At 43.6% G+C, this 22,123-nt stretch overlaps 1 protein-coding gene across 1 annotated transcript; it reads left to right on the forward strand.

Moving 5' to 3' along the window:
* Positions 1 to 1,346: 1,346 nt before the first annotated feature.
* Positions 1,347 to 21,184, forward strand: postnb (periostin, osteoblast specific factor b). Its single transcript, XM_056283797.1, has 22 exons — positions 1,347 to 1,485; positions 2,020 to 2,118; positions 6,867 to 6,931; positions 7,143 to 7,300; positions 7,385 to 7,549; positions 7,651 to 7,797; positions 8,332 to 8,473; positions 9,543 to 9,755; positions 9,895 to 10,029; positions 16,249 to 16,397; positions 16,564 to 16,700; positions 16,922 to 17,052; positions 17,164 to 17,294; positions 17,623 to 17,725; positions 17,832 to 17,899; positions 18,367 to 18,412; positions 18,543 to 18,572; positions 19,656 to 19,808; positions 19,897 to 19,944; positions 20,093 to 20,149; positions 20,248 to 20,286; positions 20,405 to 21,184. Exons 1-22 carry the CDS (start codon positions 1,367 to 1,369, stop codon positions 20,452 to 20,454), a joined length of 2,385 nt encoding a protein of 794 aa, XP_056139772.1. The 5' UTR covers positions 1,347 to 1,366; the 3' UTR covers positions 20,455 to 21,184.
* Positions 21,185 to 22,123: the final 939 nt, after the last annotated feature.

A 22,123-nucleotide genomic window follows, 5' to 3' on the forward strand; every position in this document is an offset into this window, starting at 1 on the left:
TGCAGTGGGTTTACCCCGGGTGCCCCAGTTTCCCCCCACCATCAACAAGACATGCGTGTTAGGGTTAATACTCCTGTCTGTGCCCCTGAGCAAGGCATGGCAAGACGAACTGGGGTTGGTCCCCGGGCGCTGCACGGCAGCTGCCCACTGCTCCCTAGCTACACAGCTGGGATGGGTTAAATGTGGAGAAGAATTTCCTCACGGGGATTAATAAAGTATCTCAGAATCAAATTTAAAAAAAAAAAGAAATCTATGTGTGTTTTCCAGGAGAGCATACTTCTCATGGTTTAGATTTGACGGCACTACTATATCATCAAACATCTTTGGGAAAGAAAAAACTAAAACATTTTGTCTGGGCACAAATCTAGTCTTTCCTATTCAGACTTTAAACTGCAGCTGCCGTTGACAACACATTATTTTAATGGTCTTCGAGCATAAATGAGTGACATATCATCCTTATCTAATACTGGAGCTTTGCTGCTCGGTGTGGCTGGATGGAGCTGTCACCACTAGATGGGGCATATTGCATTCTGATGATATTTACATCTGCATAGGTCTGTGCTATTGGCATTTGTTCAGAGGTGTTGTGATGATTCTTCAGCCACAGTCCCAAGTCACTAAAATGGCCGTAGAAAAGCCACGGCAGGCTTCTGGGGCCGCATCTGCACGATTTCAACTTCATTGTCATGTAAAAGTGAACCACGGCCAACAGAAGGAAGTACACAACTCACCATACGAGCCTGCTGTGGTGCGGCATCACAAGGATGTACATCTTCTGCTCAGGCCGGGGAACTGCGTAACTTCTGGCACGCGAACACAACTTTCACAAGCCCGAGAGCCCAGACCTGAAAAAGATCTCAGGAATGTGTGTGTGTGTGTGTGTGTGTGTGTGTGTGTGTGTGTGTGTGTGTGTGTGTGTGTGTGTGTGTGTGTGTGTGTGTGTCTGTGTGAGAAAAGGGCAAGGATTCACAAACATTTTCAAAATGCGACTGCTTGACTGTAAATCACACAAAGTTGTAAAAAAAATGGCTTCAAATGTATAAAATTAGTAAATATAAGGTTTTATCATTGATTTATACAGGTGGTTTACACATGCAAATAGTTGTGTCAACGCATGCTGGGGACTTGTAAGGAATATAAATAAATTATGTCATAATAATGACTCAAACAAGTGGCTATGTATGGGGGTGTCTGGTATAGTTGAGGAAGCGGACGTGCTGTTGGTGCTCTGGGTGGTCCAGGTTTGAGTGTTGAGCGTTACCATCCTCCTCGAGCGGCGGGAGAGACGGAGAGGTATATAAACTCCTCCTAAGCAGTCTGCTCCCACTTCTCTGGGTTTTGGAAGAGTAAGCTGAGGGAACTAAGGATGAAGCTGCTATTTTTAGCCGCCTTTGCACTCTTTGTGCTGTCGACCTTAGACCAGGTCGACTCCTCGGCTTATGACAAAATAGTGGCCCACAGTCGCATCCGGGCAAGGAAACAGGGGTGAGTGCAGCATCATTTTTTCTATTTCTCTCCTCTCAAGCTGAATGTTAACATCCTAAGGAGTACTTCCAAGTCTCTGGCATGTGATGCAGTTCTGCAGGCAACAGCACTCGGCACGAGAGTGGATTAACGTTTGTATATGATGCAATTTTATGCTGTGTTTTGTGTGTTTAGTGCACAATGTGGTGACTTTTATTTGCATAATTAGACTTCACTGACTTTATATGAGAACCAGTGTGAACTATATGTGAATGTGATACGTCATTAGCATGAAATAAGTGTAGAATTCCATTCGAACCCATTTCCAAACTTCAAATCAAATCTCAAATTTTCAAATCCTGATCATGTTTTTTTTTTACATCTTGAACCCGTCCCAGCCGGGGTGGTTGACTAAAAAAAAAATGTTCCTTTCTGTCAGAAAGTTCTGCTGTCTTGCCCAGCAGGGGTATTTATTGATATTGGCAGTTCATTTTCATCGAGCCTTACTCAAATGTTTTATGCTTCACTTCCTCTACACCCGTCGCTGCTCTCCAGACCCAATGTGTGCGCTCTCCAGCAAGTCATGGGGACCAAGAAGAAATACTTCAGCACCTGCCGTAACTGGTACCAAGGGGCCATCTGTGGAAAGAAAGCGTAAGTCCTGTTTTACGGCTCCAACCGGCCTCATTGTTTCCTGTGTTCAAAGTTGAACATGACACACAAATCAGAGTTGCTGAGGTTCGAACCGTAGCGACGCTAATTTTTTTTGAAAAAAAAAATATTATTTTACTTTAAGAGCTACTCTTTTCATATGCCACTTTTTTCCTTTTTTTTCTGACCTCGCCATGGAAACTTGGATGACTTCATAGAGACAGACATCTGCTATCTCGCTTGGAATAAAGCTTCCGCTTATAATGGAAAACACATTTGCGAATGCCGCCATAACCCGTTTGTATGGAGGGGCGTCCCGTTCGGTGCCACACACTATAAGCATGCGGTTGCTGTAGCTTAGAAAGCCCGCTCGTAGCTGGATACCAGAATGGTGAACCGCTGAATTTGTTGTGACTGTAAATTGTCATGTGCACTCGTGAATGGAAAACAGTCAGACACACACACAAACACACACAAACAGACACACACACTGTTATATAACTACTGTAATCTATATGTGATTATTCCACTTCTCTAAGCGCTTTTGTTTAAACATGGACCCAAGCCATGCCAACCCTTCCCACCTCATGCAAACAATTTGTATTCTCCTGTTTCTGGACTTTATGACTCTTGGCGGTTCTCTGATGGCAGCTAATGATGTTAGAAAGGCTTTTTCTTTTTTTACATGATGCGATTCAATGAAAACGACCAAAGTATATCAGTGGCTGAGGTCAGATACAGGAGTCCTCTGGTGATAAAAGTCAGGTATCGTCATGATAATGAAACCTAGCGTCGGTGGGTTCAGCTAGAATAAATCTGATAGTTTTATAATTCATAAATTTCATAATTCCATTAGAATTGCGTTATCCTCGTTCAGTGTTGTATTGCGTAAATTGTGTTAACACAACATCCATTGCGCATTGTCCGTCTTGGGAGAGAGATCCCTCCTGTTGCTCCCGCTGAGGGTTCTACCTATTTTTTGCCCTGTTAAAGGGTTGTCTTTAGGAAGCTGTTCCTTATCTGATGCGAGGGTCTAAGGACAGGATGTTGTGTTGCTGTTAAAGCCCCTTGAGCCAAATTTGTAATTTGTGATACTGGGCTACACAAATAAAACTGACCTGACTTGGCCCGACTGAGAATAAGTTCCCGCATTATCCATACCCTACACAGACCAGTCACCATGTTTGACAGGGTTATAGAGAGCCTCCTTGAAACGGATTTTAAATAGAGTTTCTGATCAAAGTTTCCAAACCCACGGCCAAGCGAAGTGTGGGCTTCCTTTGTGTGGGAGAGCAATGTAGCGAGGGTTTTGCTGACTCGGCCTCAACTCTGGGGCCTGTGTGATCTCATCCCCAGTCGCCCCGGCTCCCTGCGTGCGGTTGAAAGACAGCACTGTAAGGGAGAGCGCCAGTCAGCCGTGACCTCTGAGCATCTTGAGACGGCAAGCCTCAATCTGCTCCCATTCACACTGTCCGGGAGAGATGAGTGGTGGATGACAGCTATGAATACTCCACCAAATCTTTTGTTTAATCCACTATTATCCTGACAGGGACAAATCTCTGCCTGGAGCCTCGTCCCGGGTCTCTTTGTTTAGTCCAAGGCAGCTACTAAGCACCAGTAATGCCGTATATTAGATGGGACCATTTCTTTAGTTTCAGTGTTTACACTTGTAATATATTGCCCAGGAGATATTGAATTGTGTCTTTTCAATCTCACGATGTAAATGGTCTTCCTCCTTCACAGGTACTTGGCAACCAAATAGTATATAATGTTCGGTGTCGGTTATCTGACTGCTGTATCTCGTTCACCAGGTCTACAGACTGTACTTGTCGTTGCTCTTTTCTAGCAAATTGCTGACAATTTATAAAATATGGTTCGTCGGGTCCAACCTGGAGGACCAGGGCCCATATGTCCGTTTCAAGCTACAAATGGCTCACATATGCAGCCTACCCTGGTGTGCAGATTTCTCAGCGGAAACTGCTGATGAAGAGGAACTGCCAGACATAAAATCTTCGGAGCACGCCTCACATTTATTGCATCCATTATTTTCCAGCGTACTTTTGTGTCGTGTCGAATCGGGTCAGCACATAGGGAGACAATGGGGGTGTGGTGTAAATCACTCTCTGTCTTACACACAATGGGAGACTGTTAAACATTACACTGGGGGGGGGGGGTTACTCCTATGCATTACCAAATGTTCCAATATTCCACTTATGGAGCAAGTGAACAGTTTTTGGAGGCAATTAGTTATATACCTTTGTCGAGTGGTTACTGACAGAAACATTGTTCAGGACTACTAAGGAGGTATTGTGTAGGCTGCAAATTGTTATTTATGTAATCAGGAAGCATACAGATGTGTTCTTTGCTTTTATTGGTCAGATGAGTTGAAAAATGAGAAAAGGTAGCTTCCCTCCGTGGAGGTTTCTGACAATAAAAAACTAACGTGCCCGGGAGTCTTTTCCATAATAAACTCTCCAGCTAGCTTGCCAAGTTTCTGCTCATATGGCAATGTTTACTTAGCAAGATGGGGGCAATCCTAATTGGCACCGCCAAACAGCTCATTAACGCCGGCTATATCAGTCCCCCCCTCTGCTGGTGGCCGACTCGTTCCCCTCTCCTCTGTTGTCACCCATCTTGGTGTTGAGTTCGACTCCGCACCCTCATCCCAAGCCCATATCAAACACGGCTGCAAGATTTCCCTTTCTCACCTTAAAACTATAGCCAGACTGGGGCGCCCGGGTGGTGGTCCATTGCGTTTCCTACCAAAACGGGGATCGCTGGTTCAAATCCCCGTGTTACCTCCGGCTTGGTCGGGCGTCCCTACAGACACAATTGGCCGTGTCTGCAGGTGGGAAGCTGGATATTGGTATGTGTCCTGGTCGCTGCATTAGCGCCTCCTTTGGTCGGTTGGGGCGCCTGTTGGGGGGGGGGGTAGCGTGATCCTCACACATGCTATGTTCCCCTGGTGAAACTCCTCACTGTCAGGTGAAACTCCTCACTGTCAGGTGAAAAGAAGCGGCTGGCAACTCCACATGTATTAGAGGAGGCATTTGGTAGTTTGCGGCCCTCCCTGGACTGGCAGAGGGGGTGGAGGAGCGACCGGGACGGCTCGGAAAATAGGGTAATTGGCCAAGTACAACTGGGGAGAAAAAGAGGGGGCGGAAAAATAGCCAGACTGAAGCTAAAAAATCTGGTCTATCCACTAATCTTCCCCCGAACTGACTATGGCAAGGCCCTTCTCCCCGGTCTTCCAGTTAAATCTATGAGCTGTCTACAACTCATTCAGAACAGTGCCGCCAGAGTCCTGACCAGCTCAAAAACTTCAGCCCACACAACCGCCATGCTCGCCCAACACCACTGGCTCCCAGTCCACTACAGGATCCACTTCAAAGTCCTCCTGACCTACAATGCCTTAAATGGCCAAAGCCCCAGTAACCTCAATACCACCCACAAACCCTCACACTCCCTCCGCTTTAGCCATTCCCCGCTGCTCCGCATCCGTCCTGCACATCCCCGGACGACGGGAGACTGAGCCTTCTGCTCTTTCTCCCCACGTCTCTGGACCTCCCTCCCGGGCTATCTCAGAATTTCCCCCTTCCATCAAGGTTTTTAAAACGGACCTTAAAACCCCTCTTTATCTGCAGGCCTTCTTTTAAGCCTTTTATCGCGGCCCGCCCTTGTTTTAATCCCCCTCTTTTAGCTTTTTACTTTATTTTTTTTCTCTTGCTATAGTCTTTTACCTGTGAAGCGCTTCGAGATCTGTCTCTGCAGACGAGGAGCACCACACAAACTCATTTCACCACTATTATTATCATTACTTTAACGGCTTTGTACTCCTGTGTTATTTAAGTTTTGTGGGGGCAGTTACTGTTGCATGTCTGACAATTATCCAGGGTGAAACGTAAACGTAGGGTTTTCCAGGAGTCATGTACAATGGTTCTAACATGTGCAGACCTGCTGACACATGGGGGATCTATCCTTTTGCACATCAGTCAGCTGCAGCCTGGATTTACACTTTCTCCTCAAAGGCTTACGTTGAGTCCTGTTGAGGAGGCGAAGAGACGCCGCCTCATGACATATTGCCCTACGGTTACAGCGAAAACCTTTAAAATCCCGATACTCATACACGCCTCCTACACATTTGTCAAAACGGTCCTGTGACGTGTGCAAAACACCGGATTACATATGAAAATGAAATGATGTCGCTTTTAAAAAGATAAATATATAAAAAATACAGCTGCGTGCTTCTGTACAGACCATCTAACCCATTGTGTCAACAGCTGAAACGTTCCCAATCCTAACCAAGATTTCCGAATACCCAACACTGAAATTACACGGCACCATTTCGAGACCAAATAATAATGTCTCTGAGGTTAACCAAATGTAGACTAAGGGCCTAATTGTTAAGCTTCAAAGACGAGTCCTTGGTAGTATAAATCCCTCTCTGTAATGGCAGCAAAATCTTGGAGGTACCCTTTCCACTGTGTTTTGGCACAAGACGTTAGACCACATGGTCTGTGTGAGTACAGAAAGAGATAATGAGTTACATCTGGGCACGCAGAGTACACGGGGTCTTGAAACAGTCAATTCTACATTCAAAGCTGATTCAGCTCAAACGATGGCAGCCAGAAAGTATTTTCTCACACTGCTGTACTGTTGAAAGATGCTTGCAGACAACTATAATCTCAAAGGATGTGGTACTTATTAGCTGTAACGCCCTTCCCGACTTCATCTGTGTGTTTTACCCACAGGACTGTACTTTACGAGTGCTGCCCAGGATACATGAAGCTGGATGGCATGCAGGGTTGCCCTGCAGGTACGTTGTGTAATTTGTGTAGAATGTGATATGTGTCATAGAGGTGAGATGAGGCCGCAAACTTCAGCTGCAAAGCAGCCAGTTGTGTTGACTGAAATTAGATTTATGAGGATTTTCACCCCCAACGAAGATTCTGTCTTAGGGTTTTTTTACTGTCTATTTTCAATCAGACACAGTAGCGTCTAAAGCTGACAGTAAATTTCTTCCCCAGTGGCTCCTATTGACAATGTGTATGGCACCTTGGGTCTGGTGAAGGCCATCTCAACTCAGTCATACTCAGACATTTCCAAGCTGAGACCTGAGATTGAGGGCCCTGGATCATTCACCTTCTTTGCCCCCAGCAACGAAGCCTGGGATCTTTTGGATGAAGTAAGTAAAGGGGCAACGTGCCAAGTTGTTGAACCTCTGCTCTAAGAAGAGTCGATTCTACATCCTCCTCTGCCTTCTTTTCAGACAGTGAGAGGTGCGTTGGTCAGCAATGTGAACATCGAGCTGTACAACGCTCTCCATTACCACATGGCAAACAAACGCTTCCTGACCAAAGACTTAAAGAACGGAATGTCTGTGGTCTCCATGTACAACGACCTCGGCCTTTACATCAACCATTACTCCAATGGCGTGAGTATTACTAAAACGATCGATTCTTTGAGGGCAGTCTTTTTCACACACAAACAATGTCTGATTAGTGGTGTGACACTGAGAGGGATTTTGGTGCGTAGGTGGTGACGGTAAACTGTGCCAGGATTATCCATGGGAACCAGGTAGCCACCAACGGTGTGGTGCATGTCATTGACCGCGTCATCAGCGCTGTTGGAAACACCATCCAGGACGTCATCGAGGTTGATGATGACCTGACATCTCTCAGTGTGAGTGTACAGATTCCATTTTATTCTATTCTGTTCTATTCAAACAAAAAATTGAAGTTCGGGCGTCTGGGTAGCGTGGCGGTCTATTCCGTTGCCTACCAACACGGGGATCACCGTTTCGAAACCCCGTGTTACCTCCGGCTTGGTTGGGCATCCCTACAGACACAATAGGCCGTGTCTGTGAGTGGGGAGCCGGATGTGGGTATGTGTCCTGGTCGCTGCACTAGCGCCCCCTCTGGTCAGTTGGGGCGCCTGTTCAGGAGGGAGGGGGAATTGGGGGGAATAGTGTGATCCTCCCATGTGCTATGTCCCCCTGGTGAAACTCCCCACAGTCTGGTGAAAAGAAGTGGCTGGCAACTCCACATGTATTGGAGGAGGCATGTGGTGGTCTGCAGCCCTCCCCGGATCAGCAAAAGGGGTGGTGCACCGACCGGGACGGCTTGAAGAGCGGAGTAATTGGCTGGATATAACTGGGGGGAAAAAGTGTGGGGGGGAAACTGAAGTTCGCTAATCATGTGTGATACCCCCTTGTAGGCTGTTGCTCTTGCTTCTGGTTTGTTGGAAAAACTGGGTCAGCCAGGACAATACACCCTATTTGCGCCCACCAATGAGGCCTTCGAGAAGCTAGACAAGGATGTTCTGGAAAGACTCATGGGGGACAAGGATGTCCTCAAAGGTAAACAATAAACTAAACAGCTGGTATGTAACCATGTAACCTTAATAACATCAGCTCAACATCTCACAAGACAGTTTTAAAGAACACTTTGAGATTTCAAATGCAGGCAACATCTAAAATAGAACCATATTTATATCAAATGAGTACTGGAAAGGAAATTTAATAATTGCCCATTAACATGTTTGCTGGCCTGAGTCACTCTCAAAGTGGTTTTTTCCTTTTTTTATCCTCAAATGTTAAACTTTTCCCTATTTAAGAGATGAAACCACAATAGTCTGAAGGATGGAGTTGGAATTCTCAGATAGTTGGCAAACTACATATCAAAGCTATGCGAATGGGTAATAAACACGACTCACTAGTTTCAGATCTTGCGTGAAATTGTGAGTTGAAAATCAGATAAAGTCAAACAATTACTTATATTTATATAAAGTATGTTTTGATATTTTGATAGTAATGAAAAGCGAGTAGATTGGAATATTCACACTGTAGTTTTCCTCATTCTTTAAAAGTAATTGTAAGGAAACCTATGATCCTGTGCATCACATGTCGCTGACTGAAAAAGAACAAAAATCAGAACAAAAACAGACATTCATGGGTTTTAGTAACATTCTATTATGTTGGATTGCTTCAGCGTTGATAGACAGGAAACATCTCCTCCACTGAGCAAGCTGGACAAATTGGCAATGATTCAATGCAAACCATTTTATTAGTCCCAAGCTGTTCAACGCTATGTAGTGAGAGTACGTTTTTCACAGAAAACACACAGTAAAGTCACCATAAGTTGAGTCATTCAGGGACCCAATGGATCCTAAGGATCTGCAGGTTACCAGGGTTTCATGTCATCAGCTGCCCTGTAGCATTGTAAATAAGATTAAAAAGAGTTTAAGCTGCCAACTCACCTCTCCCCTCAAGTATGCAGCTATTTCTGTTATAGGCGCTCTGCAGTAGAAAGTCGTAACATTTCCCTTCAGTATTTACATTATATCTACAGCTAAGCGGCAGTAGAGAAGGAAAACCTTACCAAAGTAAGACGAAGGTTAAATAAAACACTTGACCCGCTCTCCTGCAGCTCTGCTGAACTTCCATCTGCTGAACTCAGCCCATTGCTCTGAGGCCATCATGGCTGGCACCTCATATGAGACCATGGAGGGTAACAACATTGAGATTGGCTGTGATGGTGACAGCCTCACGGTCAATGGCATCAAGATGGTGCTGAAGAAGGACATTGTGACCACCAATGGTGTCATCCACCTCATTGATCAAGTGCTCATGCCTGACTCAGGTTGGAATCCCGTTTTGTTCCTTAATGTGTCCATATTCTGAATATACACTGTGTATACTGCAGTACTGGGTAAGATGTGGGATTCTGACATTGTATACTGGAGATTTTTAATTGTGCTCGGATTTCCTGTGCCGTCTAGCTAAGCAGGTGATGGAGTTGATCGGCACTTCCCAGTCAACCTTTGGTGATATGGTGTCAGAGCTGGACCTGGCTGGTGCAATGAGACCAGACGCTGAATACACTTTACTGGCTCCCCTCAACGTTGCCTTCACTGGTGAGTCATGTGCCCCTAACTAGTTCCCTTTGAATCTTTCTCTCTCTATCTCAGCAGGTGGGTAAATACACTCCCTCGTCCAAACTTGGACAGGGTCTTGAAAATGCAGACATTTTTCACTTTGCTGTCATGCTGATTCACAAGCAAGTAGTGTGCAGATACAGGAAACTGGGGGTAGGACTATTAAAACTGTGCATTGTTCAAACTTAACACCATCCACGACATAAGAATACACCAGTACCCATTCACCTAAATTACATTCCAGTAGCCTTCATTTTACCACCCGGCTACATTCACAAGAGGGGAGTGAAACTGTTATCATTCATCAAAGCAGAATTTGCAAATATTCGAAGCAAAACACATTTATTCTCAGAAGTTTGCTGTTATAAAATGATGTAAGGCAGTGTTTCTCAACTGGGGGGTCGTGACCCAAAAGTGGGTTGCGGACTCGTTCTGAATGGGTCACGGAGCATGTGGTCAAATTTTTTAAATTTTTTAAATAATAAAACTTCTATTTTAAAAATAGGAAATCCAACCCTTTAATTCTACATCAACAGCCAAGCAAACGTGAATATGTGCCTACCAGCGGGGAGCACTGTTGCAGCAGGTGTTTGCAGTCAAAATCATTTCTACTACCTACTTTTAATGCAAAAGTATTAAACAACATCCTTGTAAGCTGTAATCTATAAATTGTGTTGTTTTTTTTCTCTCAAACAACACAACCAAATTGGGTTCAACACCTTTATGTTGTAGAAAACGGGTTTATATGATCATTTATCAGTAAACATGCACTCAAACCTTTCCTCTCTGCAGTCGAGATGGAGAAATCGCAGTTTCTTTGAAACAGTTCCTTGCCATTTTTTCTCTGGAAAAAACTTCTGACCAGAAGCTCTCAATATTCAGGTTTCTGCCACCACATATTCCACGAACATGTACAATTCCCACAAAAGCTTTTAGTTCATCCATGGACAATCACCAGAGTCAGAATCAGAATAGTTAATTCATCCCCAAGGGGAAACTACATCTGTTTTGTTGTTGCCATGATGAAGTGTTATTCAATAAATTGTTTACTCATAAGTGTGTCCCCTGCTTATCTTAGGTGAGTGTATGGAGCTTTACATCTTCGTAATTCTGCCCACAATTATGCATTTTCCCCACTAACAATATGTATCATCATCATCACACTATTGTTCCAAGGGTGCATCAATTATAATTTTTATGAAGTCAGTTTTGATGGCGGGCGATTTAGACCGTTGGCACTTAGAATGAGGAGTTCCATTCAAGCTTTTCTATAGCACACTGAAGGAGGAGAGCAGACTCACACTTGGGTACTGGCACACATTCACCTATTTTCTGGCTGTCAATCTATCCTAATTTTAAGAACACATGCACTTAAATCACAAATATGAAAAAGTAATGGAAGGTCGAATCTCTAGCATTCTTCATTTTGGAGAAATATATATATATATATATTTTTTTTTTTTAAGCACCTGCATACATTAACATGTACTTTGGTGCAAGTCAAAGCAGAGGAACAGCTTGCACGCTGAGCATGATCACCCCAGACTTTGAAGGAGTAAAGCACATCACCGACTATCTCATCAGCTTCCCCAAATGCCTGTTAAGTAAAAAACAGCCCTTTTAGTAGGCCTACTAAGAGAGATCATCATATTATACGTGTAAACAAAGTTACGCAGTTGCGATGGTCATTTTATTCATATTCACCAGCAGCAACATGCAGTTGAGATGTTCATGCTCATCAGTTTACTAATCAGGATCAGTTTGTTATTGCATGAGTAATGTGCTCTGAATGCAGGGATGAAAATATTTGTTTAATTCACAAGGTCATGATGACTCTGTGTGTGTGTGTTTACTCACCCATTTTTGAGAAATACATTTGCTTGGTTTGAATTTTATAAAAGTGGGTCACGATTTAACGACCATGAGAAAATGTGGGTCCTAAGGCCAGACCAGTTGAGAACCACTGATGTAAGGAATGCAAGAGGCGGCACCAAATCATTGTAAAAGAAACTAAATGCTCACTGTAAATTCTTCTCTGCTCTGAAACATGATTTGTAGGCTACCGTATATGGTCCACTTATGGAGCAGTGTAGTAAATCAGCTCTCTATGAGCAGTTAGGCCCTCTTCTGAACATTAGAGTTGATGCTGCTCCTATTGGGAAAAATATTAACTCCTTAAGCACATCTGTACAAATATTCTCAGTTCAATATGAGAGTGTAACCTGAAAATAAATGATGGTTAGTGGTGCTATTATAAGAAGTAGTCATAGTATTAGGCTACGTTCACACATGCACAAATGCAGTTTTATTTGTATTCTGTGAAATATGAATTGATGTCATATATATTTTCCATTTATTTACATTCAATGTCTGTCTACCGACTCACTGCCAGACAGGCAGCATCTCTTGTGGGGCAGTTTATAGTTTTCATGGGCAATGTCGCACAATACCAGCTTGTTAGACACAGCAGCAATCAAAGTTCTCTCCATCCTGGCTCACTAAGAAAACTACAGCCAATTACAGCCAAGTGGGGTCAACAACACACACTTCTTTGCTATTGGTTGAGGATGCGGATTCGCTGGTCAAAGTTCACCAAAGTTGAACTACACGCAAAATGAAGACGCAAATTTCTTTCGCCACCAGAAGAAAATGTTTTATTCACCCCTTTGCTCGCACAGAATGGAAGTGAACAGGAGGTGAATATTCACCACTGTTAATCTCGCGGATGTGTGACCGTAGCCTTAGTTGTAGTAGTATTATTATTATCAGTAGTAGCATTTTTGGGGTTGTTAAAGGGAAAAATTCATGATGTCCAACAATAGCTCCATATAGTTGATGTAGGGATAACACTCCAAGTAGCTATAATCTTGAGCAGTCTTCTGTGTATCTCTGAAACACCTCTGAAATTGTGTGGGAGAAGTGTCTACCAGTGACGTCATTGGCAGACAACCCCCAAATGAAAAAACTTGCTTTCTGGTTTTCTGATAGGCAACATTGTATAAGAAAATACAAATAACAGCACTACAGCTGTATAAGAAAATGTGAATAAGAACGTTACATTTTCACATCTGTGGATTGTCTACCACAATCCCCAAATGTGAAAACTTTAGGTTACTCTCGTAACCCCAGTTCTCCAAATAGCATGAGTGCGATGTCTCACTATGGGATACGCCCCCTCGCGTATTCACAGAAGCGCTTACAGCTTTACGCCAGCTCTGAGTGGCTGGCAGTCATGACATCTGTGTCAGGGCCCTGTGCCTATATATATGACTGACACAGTGTTACTCGTCATTCAAAATAAGTACACCTCTTCTTGCTTCACCCCAGCGGCAAGAAAGGTGGTTTGGTGAGACATATCACGCGTGCTACTCAGAGAACCGGGGGTTACGAGAGTAACCTAAAGTTCTCTTTCACTATGGGATACGGAGACTCCCGCATTGCCAGACAAGCTTATCTCAATGACTGACCGCCAGGCCCCTTCATGCAGAAGTATGAGGATGAGGCAGGTCTACAGATAAGCTCATGCTCAGGACAGCATGAGCAAGGCTCAGAGATGTGACATCCAACCTATAAAACCTTGCGAATGTGAGGGGCGATGATCAGCTAGCTGCAGTAAAGATATCCTGGATATACACCCCTCTAAACAGGACCCAGGAGGTGGCAAGACCCCTGGTAGAATGTGCCCGCAACCCAGCCGGGACCGGAAGGCCTGAGGTGGAGTAAGCCAGTGCGATAGCATCCACTATCCAGTGAGAAAGACTTTGTTTGGTGATGGGCTTGCCCCTGTGTGAACCACATACAAACAGGATGCACAGACAGAGCATGAATATCACTCACACGTTTAGCCGTAGCTAAAGCCAACAACAAAGTCAGATTAAGAAATAACATTTTCATGTCTATGTTCTCCAGTGGCTTGAAAGAATGACTGAGGAGGGCCTGTAGGACTACAGTCATGGTGGTGCAGTGGTTAGCGCTGTCGCCTCATAGCAAAAAGGTCCCGGGTTTGAACCCCGGGGTTGTCCAACCTTAGGGTCATCCCAGGTTATCCCCTGTGTGGAGTTTGCATGTTCTCCCTGTGTTTGCGGTGGGTTTTCTCCGGGTGCTCCGGTTTCCCCCACCATAAAAAAGACATGCGTGTTAGGGTTAATACGCCTGTCTGTGCCCTTGACCAAGGCATGTCAAAACGAACTGGAGTTGGTCCCCAGGTGCTGCATGGCGGCTGCCCACTGCGCCTAGCTACACAACTAGGATGGGTTGAATGCAGAGCGTAATTTCCCTACAGGGATCATTAAAGTATATCAAATCAAAACAGCAGAAACTGCCTTCTTCTTGCAAATAGATCCTGTAGAAAGGACAAAATTGCACCAACTACACTGAAAGGGAAATTCATGTGCCCTCACACACCATTCCTCAAACACTTTCCACTTACAGACATATAGGGACCTGATGAATGATGCTCTAACACTGAATCGTATCAACCACCCTCTATGATAGTCAAGTGTAACAGAGTTGAAAATGACCTCACTCAGATAAAGTGAATTCTCCCAAAATTTGTATTTTAACATGTTATTGTAATCCAATGCTTTTTGATGGTTTGTGTAAACCCCAGATGTTGTACCGCATTCACTAAGGTTAAATATGAGGCTGCGCGACTGTTTGTCTATTTATTCTCACTTTGACACATTTTGGGCATTTGCGCTAGCCGTACCTTAGAGCTAGACCATTTCCACTGGAGACTCGTATGCAGCCGCGTTGCAGCAGAAATCTCATGGATTGTTGTTTTATTTGTGAATGCAGGCAATAAAAGCCACTGTTAGGAACCCCTGGTCTGAATCTCTATCACGAACACCTGCACAAATGAGGGTCGTTACACAAGTGTGCCTCAAATTAAACCACCCATGGACCAGGCCCATAGGGTGAGCCACTCTGGGTGGGGGTGCTGTTATCTGCCTGCTTGCCTGAGAAAGGAGGTCCCTGTGCAACACAATGAGCCATGGGTGACCACAGAGTAACTGCTTCACTTCCACCAGTCAATGCATGGACAGCCAGTAAGGAGTGATCAAAACCAGGGGCAGATGATTCATCATACATGTCCAAGCTGTGCAGCCTCACCCTCACACTTAGCAGTGGACAGGCAGGCACAGAGAGCCGAGTCTGTGCTGGGGGAACGAAAGAAAAATTATCTTCGTCATTCTCATCTAACACCAGAAAATCTTCACCCGCGGACTCTTCCTCCTCATTCTAATCCAACGTGAGGGGTGGCTCAGCTAGCGGGTTCAGCGTGTCTAGCATCGAGCCCCAGCGTTGAGTCTGAGGTACACAGGTCTTGGTATAATTGCAATCCAGGGAATATCCTCCTCAACTACACCAAGCAGAGGTTCCTTGGAGGTGGCACTGGCAAGAACAGGGTCCCTATCCGAGAGGCTGGCCTGGCAAGCTAGTCTCCAGCAGAGGCTCTTCACTGTGAAGACCTGGTGTTTGTCCTTACGCGAAAGTTTGTCTCTGCCGGTGCACTGGTGGGCATGGAACAGGCTTGTACTGTCTCATAAAGAATTTACTTTAATCACTGGATTATATATATATATAGTTGAGCACTTACAACACCACTGACAGTTCACTGGATTTTATATATATATATATATATATATATATATGTGTGTGTGTGTGTGTGTGTGTGTGTGTGTGTGTGTGTGTGTGTGTACTTACAACACCATTGACGGTTTCAGAAAAAAATGCTATTTGTGTGTGTGTGTGTGTGTGTGTGTGTGTATGTATATATATATATATATATATATATATATATATATATATATATATAGGCACAGGGCCCTGATGCAGACATCATGACTGCCAACCACTCAGGGCTGGCGTAATGGTATAAGTGTTTCTGTGAATACACGAAGGGGGTGTATCCCATAGTGAGACATAAAAATGAATGCTATGAGAGAGAACTACACCAACCTCCTGGTTTGCCAGTACCTTTGATGGGTTACACCAAAATAGATAAGTTGCCAGGGACATCACTAGCAGACAATCACACAAAAGACTATTATGGCTGCTAATGGAGTTATATCCCTAGAATGTATATATAGAGATAAGTTTGACTGTTTCCATTTAAGTGAACATTTATTTCTATGTTGCTGTTTAACTGGTTGTTTAATCTATGTGTCTTAAGCTGTGATTCTTGGTCTTGCACAGATGAAGTAATGTCTATGGATCAGAGGTTGCTAAAGCTTATCCTGGAGAGACATATTCTCAAATCAAAAGTTGTTCTGGGCCAGTTGTACAACGGCCAGCGTCTGGAGACCATTGGAGGGCAGTTTCTGAGGGTCTTCATCTATCGCACTGTGAGTTCTTTCCCCTTCTGTGAAGTTGTGCCAAAACACAACAGCTTGGTGCCACAAAACACATTATGTGCATTCTAACTTTGCGTTGGCTATCACTCAATATGTGCCAGAGAGGTAACATTACGAGATCCATACCCTTTGTTTTACCTGTGGATTGTTTCTGCAGGCGGTGTGTATTGAGAATTCTTGCTTGGTAAGGGGCAGTAAGGAAGGAAGCAATGGAGCCCTTCATCTTATGAGGACGCTGCTGAAGCCAGCAGAGAAAAACTTCTTTGAGATTCTGACTGAAAACGGAGGCTTTACGTAAGTACAAGTGAGATGTTGATGAAAGTGGACCGAAGAGTTAAATGTAGTATAACGCTTAAACCACACATCGGTATCTTTCCATTTAACTCGCATACTGTAGCTCATAGAGTTTAAAAAATTGGAGGAGAAAATGCTTTCCTTGCATTATCTCAGCCCTCAGTGGTTTTTCATAACAGCAAAGTAATCGTTTTCTTCTGTTTCTTCCCTGTGCTATACAGGGTCTTTTTGTCCCTTGTAGAGGCTGCTGGTTTGACTGACCTACTGAAGCAGGAGGGAGACTTTACCCTGTTTGCTCCAAGTGATGAAGCTTTTGCTGCTTTGAGTGACAGTGATTTGGACTTGTTGAAGAGTAAGTGCCCCAAAATACCTCCACCTATCAATGACTGCCAAATAGTCTGAGTGCTTATGTTGCAGTCTGACTATTAATCTTTTCCATAATGTTTACTATTCTGTCCTTCAGGTGACATGAATGCCCTGCAAACCATCCTCCTGTACCACTTCAGTAATGGTGTTTTCATTGGTGGGGGTTTGGAGTCTGGGGTGACAAATCTCCTTAAGTCTCTGCAGGGCAGCAACCTCAAAGTGTTGTTTGTAAGTTATTACTACAGCAAGACTGAATGTTTTATCTTAAATTAAGATGTCATAATCACAACAAAAAAAGCTATAATCATTGCGGCTCAATAAGTTGTGGAGTTGTTTTCAATAGTAATAGCGTACATCACGGTGATATAATTCTCTACTGTAGGGTCTAAGTTGCCTTCTCTCTGAACTATCTTCTATCAGTTTCTTTAAGGATTGATTTTGAAACTCGCTGTTCTCTGTGGTTCATTAATGTTATAGCGTGCATATCTCATTTTCTAATGCAGACTTGCTTAAGTACGATAATTAATTTTCTGACGGTTTTGATGATGTCTGTCAGGCAAACAACACTATGCAAGTGAATTCTGTCCAAGTCTCCGAACCCGATATGATGGCGTCGAATGGAGTCATTCACTTCACTAACACTGTGTTGTACCCCGGAGGTATGATTTTTCTTCCTCAGCCGACTGAGTTCATGTTCCACTCCCTTTGTAAAACTGTCAAGATGAAAAACATTTGGCATAGTTAACGCCCTGCGCTTTACTCTAGATGTCCCTGTTGGAAGCCAGGATCTCCTTGGGCTGTTGAAGAGGCTCATCACTTACATTCAAATCAAGGTAATATATGAGAAATTGGCCTCTTATCCTTCAAGCCACAAGGTTGATGATGGGCAGGGTGCGCTGGTGTTTTTCATTAATTTTCTCTTGATAATTTTGAACTGCCAAGAAATAATTCCTGCCATTACATCGAAGTAGCAGACAAGATTGTGCTTGCTTGTATTATGAAGTCTTCCTTGAAGAACTTTAAACTAAGGTTTGCAAAGTGACAGGCAACTGAACAGTAATTCACCTTAGAGAGAGCTTCCGATGGTTTAAGCTTTTGTCAAATTCACGTTATTTGGCTCACAACATTTCATACAGGTAAGTGTTTTATACTGTGCAGACCTTGTCTTACAGCAGGTTAAAGGTGTTTTGCCAGGCTTTCTGCAAAAGTACATGTATTTTACTGTACCCATATGCTCTAAAGAGTTCTTACGGTTGAGAGTATCAAAAACTTTTAAATATTCTTACCATTTTATCCACAGTACATTACTGGATTCAGATATCAGGAAATCCCCCTTACATTCATGAGTAAGTATCAATGTATAGTATGAAAATATCTGAATATCTATTCCTCAAAAGTCTGTCAATTCAGTTTCTTTTCCTCCTGCTAGGCGCACATTAAAGTCATTAACTGCTTTATATCTCCTCTTGTTAATAGAGAGGACCGTCACTCATGTGATCGAGGAAGGTACAGTAAGAGATGATTACTGAATATCATCATAATGTGATTCCTGATCAAAATAACTTGACAAAATAGTATTGAGTCGACTGGCATACTCAAAACAGGAAGGGTTCTGGCTGTTGGGCTTAAAGGTCACTGTCAAGATGAAAAACTTCCTTGCTTTTCTCTTTTTAAATAATTACACGCATGCATATAAGAACATGCACACACGTACAGTACGTGTGCACATGGGCAGGACTCATCAGAGCAGACAACCACACAGCTTATGGTTAAAAAGTACACATTTTCTGTTTTAATGTCCATTTTCCATTTGAATAAAAGGGAAAAAGTAATGAGAAGGGAGGACATGTGAGCACTACAAAGCTAACAACAAAATTCCACTGACACTGAAGGGTTTCCAGTGAAATATGAAAGAAACTAGGATAATAATATAGATAGAAAATGTTTGAGTATGAATCACATATTCATCTCTCATATGCTTTCAGATGAAATGACTCCCATTTGAGTTAGCTGCATGCGAACTATATTCTCTCAAGGGGCAATAGGATGTCGGCTGATGGCATTCCCTTTCATCTGAAAGAATTACTCTGATATTTAAATTGTAGCGTCAAGGCGCCCAGGTAACATAGCAGTCTATTCCATTGCCTACCAACACGAGGATCGCCGGTTCGAATCCCTGTGTTGCCTCCGGCTTGGTCAGGCGTCCCTACAGACACAATTGGCCGTGTCTGCAGGTGGGAAGCCGGACATGGGTATGTGTCCTAATCGCTGCACTAGCGCCTCCTCTGGTCGGTCGGGGGCACCTTTTCGGGGGGGGGGATAGCGTGATCCTCCCATGTGCTATGTCCCCCTGGCAAAACTCCTCACTGTCAGGTGAAAAGAAGCGGCTGGCAACTCCATATGTATCGGAGGTGGCATGTGGTAGTCTGCAGCCCTCCCCGGATCGGCAGAGGGGGTGAAGCAGTGACCGGGACAGCTCAGAAGAGTGGGGTAATTGGCCAAGCACATTGAAGAGAAAAAGGGGGCAAAAAATAAAAAATGAAAAATTGTAGGATCACATAATGAAAGCCGTCTTCCGTACATTTCCAGTTCCCGAAGTGACCAAAGTGACCAGGGTTATCGAAGTAGACCCCATCATCACCAAGGTTACAAGAGTGCTCGATGGACAGCCGTCAATCACCAAGGTCACCAGGATCATTGAAGGTCAACCCTCCATTACCAAGGTCACCAGGGTGGTTCCAGGTAAATCCTTTTTGATTGATTCTCTCAAACGACTCTTTCTTTTTTTTCTTGTTTGTTTCTGTTGTCTGAGTGACGCTGTCGTTCCCAGGCCCGCAGTACTCTGTCAGCGGCAGCATCTCCGACGTGGCCACGGAAGGTAAGGAAAAGGACCAGTGTGGATGGACTATGTAGAGATTCTCAGTGTGAGGGAAAGTTAATAAGGCGTAACCGTTGCATTCGTAACAACTTACAGCAATTTCAAAAAGTCATGGTATCGCTTCATTAAGGTTTCCTTCCCTGCTAAGGTGCTGACTTCACCACCATCGAGGGGGACCCTGAGGTGCTAACCAAATTCATCCAAGGTGAGAGCGACGCCTCATAGCAAAGTCATCACGCACACCTCATGTGTTGGCTGCTGATGCGATAAATGTGACTCGGTATGGCTCTTTTGTCTTTCCAGAGGGTACCACAAGAAGAACTATTGGTCGAAGACCTTCAGGTAAAGATATCTCGTTGCTTTTTTTTGTTGTTGTTGTTGTGTCAAAGGATAATAATAATGACAGGTAATTCCATCAAAAATAATCATTATATATGCTTCTCTGTTTTGTTTTTACTAGCAGGCATCAGGAGGAGAACAAGGCTTGCCCATGACAAGAGACAGCAGTAAGCCCGGATAGACCAGATTACTTAGGTTGCAGAGGCGAGGTACCGCAGATACCCAGAAAATGCACATTAGTCTTGCACATTGGCTGTCAGTCGAAATGTCGGAGCATTTTTCACTATGCTGTAAACTGGTACGAGTGACAGAAATAAAATCATGATCATGAACAACTCGGTGGTGCTTTCAGTATATACCTGATGGTGCAATGACGGAGCCGAGTATTATAAACCTTCGGCTCTGTATATGTAAATAGCATTCAAATGATGATTTTGGCAGGTCTTTGAAGACAGAGCAATGATAGAGTAAATATGAAATTTTACAGATTAAAGCTTTTAAGGTAGCAATTAAAAAGCTTCAAATTCTACATGTTGCTGTGCCACTGCTAGTGGGGGAAGCTGACGTGCATTGATTTTTAAGAAGCTTTCTGAAGATTTTAAAATGTATTTCAACATGGAGAGGATTTTGTGGTGCATGCATTTAAAACACCCCCCCCCCCAAGAGGCTGTTTTCTGAATTTTACTTCCACGTTATTTTAACTTCTCTTTTGCTGTGTGTTGTTTAAACTTCGATGGTATTCTTTGCTGTATTCTTGATTACTGGAAAATTATATTTTTTTCTTCTTTGCATTTTCCCAGTATTTTTTCTAATGAAGTGTATGCTTCGATATGAATTGTCAATTTCAAGATGGCCTTTCACGGGATGTCAACAAGTCATTTCTGATATAACTGTAAGACTCTCAAGCTGCAGTCAACATTAAGTAAACACTGTCCAAACGGAAAAGAGTCTGTGTTTGCTTTTCTAAATACAAGGGCAATGAATGAGTCCGACACTATAATCCGTTAAAACATCATTCAAACGGGCCAGTTGTTACATTTAAGAGGTGTCCCGATGAATGGAAATGGGACAGTATTTGGCAAGTGAGTTATGTCATATCTAAAAACGTGTATTCATTGGACTCTATGGTCTGCAAGTTTAAAGCCACAGCAGAGAAAATGTTCACTCAAATCCAGTCAAACAGGAACTCGCACAAGAGGCCTGAGAGGCACAAAAAAAACCAATCAAAATCCTCATATAATTTCAGATATGTGAGGATAATTACAATCAGCGCCATGTGAAATGAACAGAAGTTCATGCAGTGCCTGCTGTTTTTTTTCTCCACAAAACATGCATTGTGGAGAGTTTTGAGCAGAACATCATTTCAGATAGGTCTGGAAGACTGACCTAGTAATACTGCCCCCCACATAAAAAACTGGCCCATAATGTTGAAGGGAAATGTACTGAACTGGCATGGATTGACATCAGGAGGTACATCTCGGGGTCTGGCCTCGACGTCTTTGGTTATTAGGTCCATGTGCAAAGCAGTACATTGCAGAATTTAATGGCTTCATGGTTAAGGTAAAATGAGGTCAACGACCACTCCACCTATGGCTGAAATAAACTCTTATGGTGCAAAAACACAGCAAACTTTGCCAAATGTAACTGTGGTTTCCTTGCAGTCTCCGAATTTGACACAAAAACCTCACTGGAACATAGTTGTATTAAGATGAAGTCATCATTACTCACCACCAAATTATTGCTATCTGTTCCCTACTAATGCTACGCTTCAGCAGCGATGTAGGTTAGCGTTTTCCACTTCTGAAGTTCCCCTTCCTTGACTCAGCCGGCGGCCTGTGGA

The sequence above is a fragment of the Lampris incognitus genome, chromosome 7, assembly GCF_029633865.1.
Source record: "Lampris incognitus isolate fLamInc1 chromosome 7, fLamInc1.hap2, whole genome shotgun sequence".
Taxonomy (NCBI): Eukaryota; Metazoa; Chordata; class Actinopteri; order Lampriformes; family Lampridae; genus Lampris; species Lampris incognitus.

Coding starts and splice junctions, on each gene's coding strand:
- postnb (XM_056283797.1), top strand. CDS start 1,367: ATGAAGCTGCTATTTTTAGCCGCCTTTGCACTCTTTGTGCTGTCGACC. Junction 8,474..9,542: donor GGACAAGGATGTCCTCAAAG/GTAAACAATAAA, acceptor GCTCTCCTGCAG/CTCTGCTGAACTTCCATCTG. Junction 18,413..18,542: donor AATCCCCCTTACATTCATGA/GTAAGTATCAAT, acceptor TCTTGTTAATAG/AGAGGACCGTCACTCATGTG.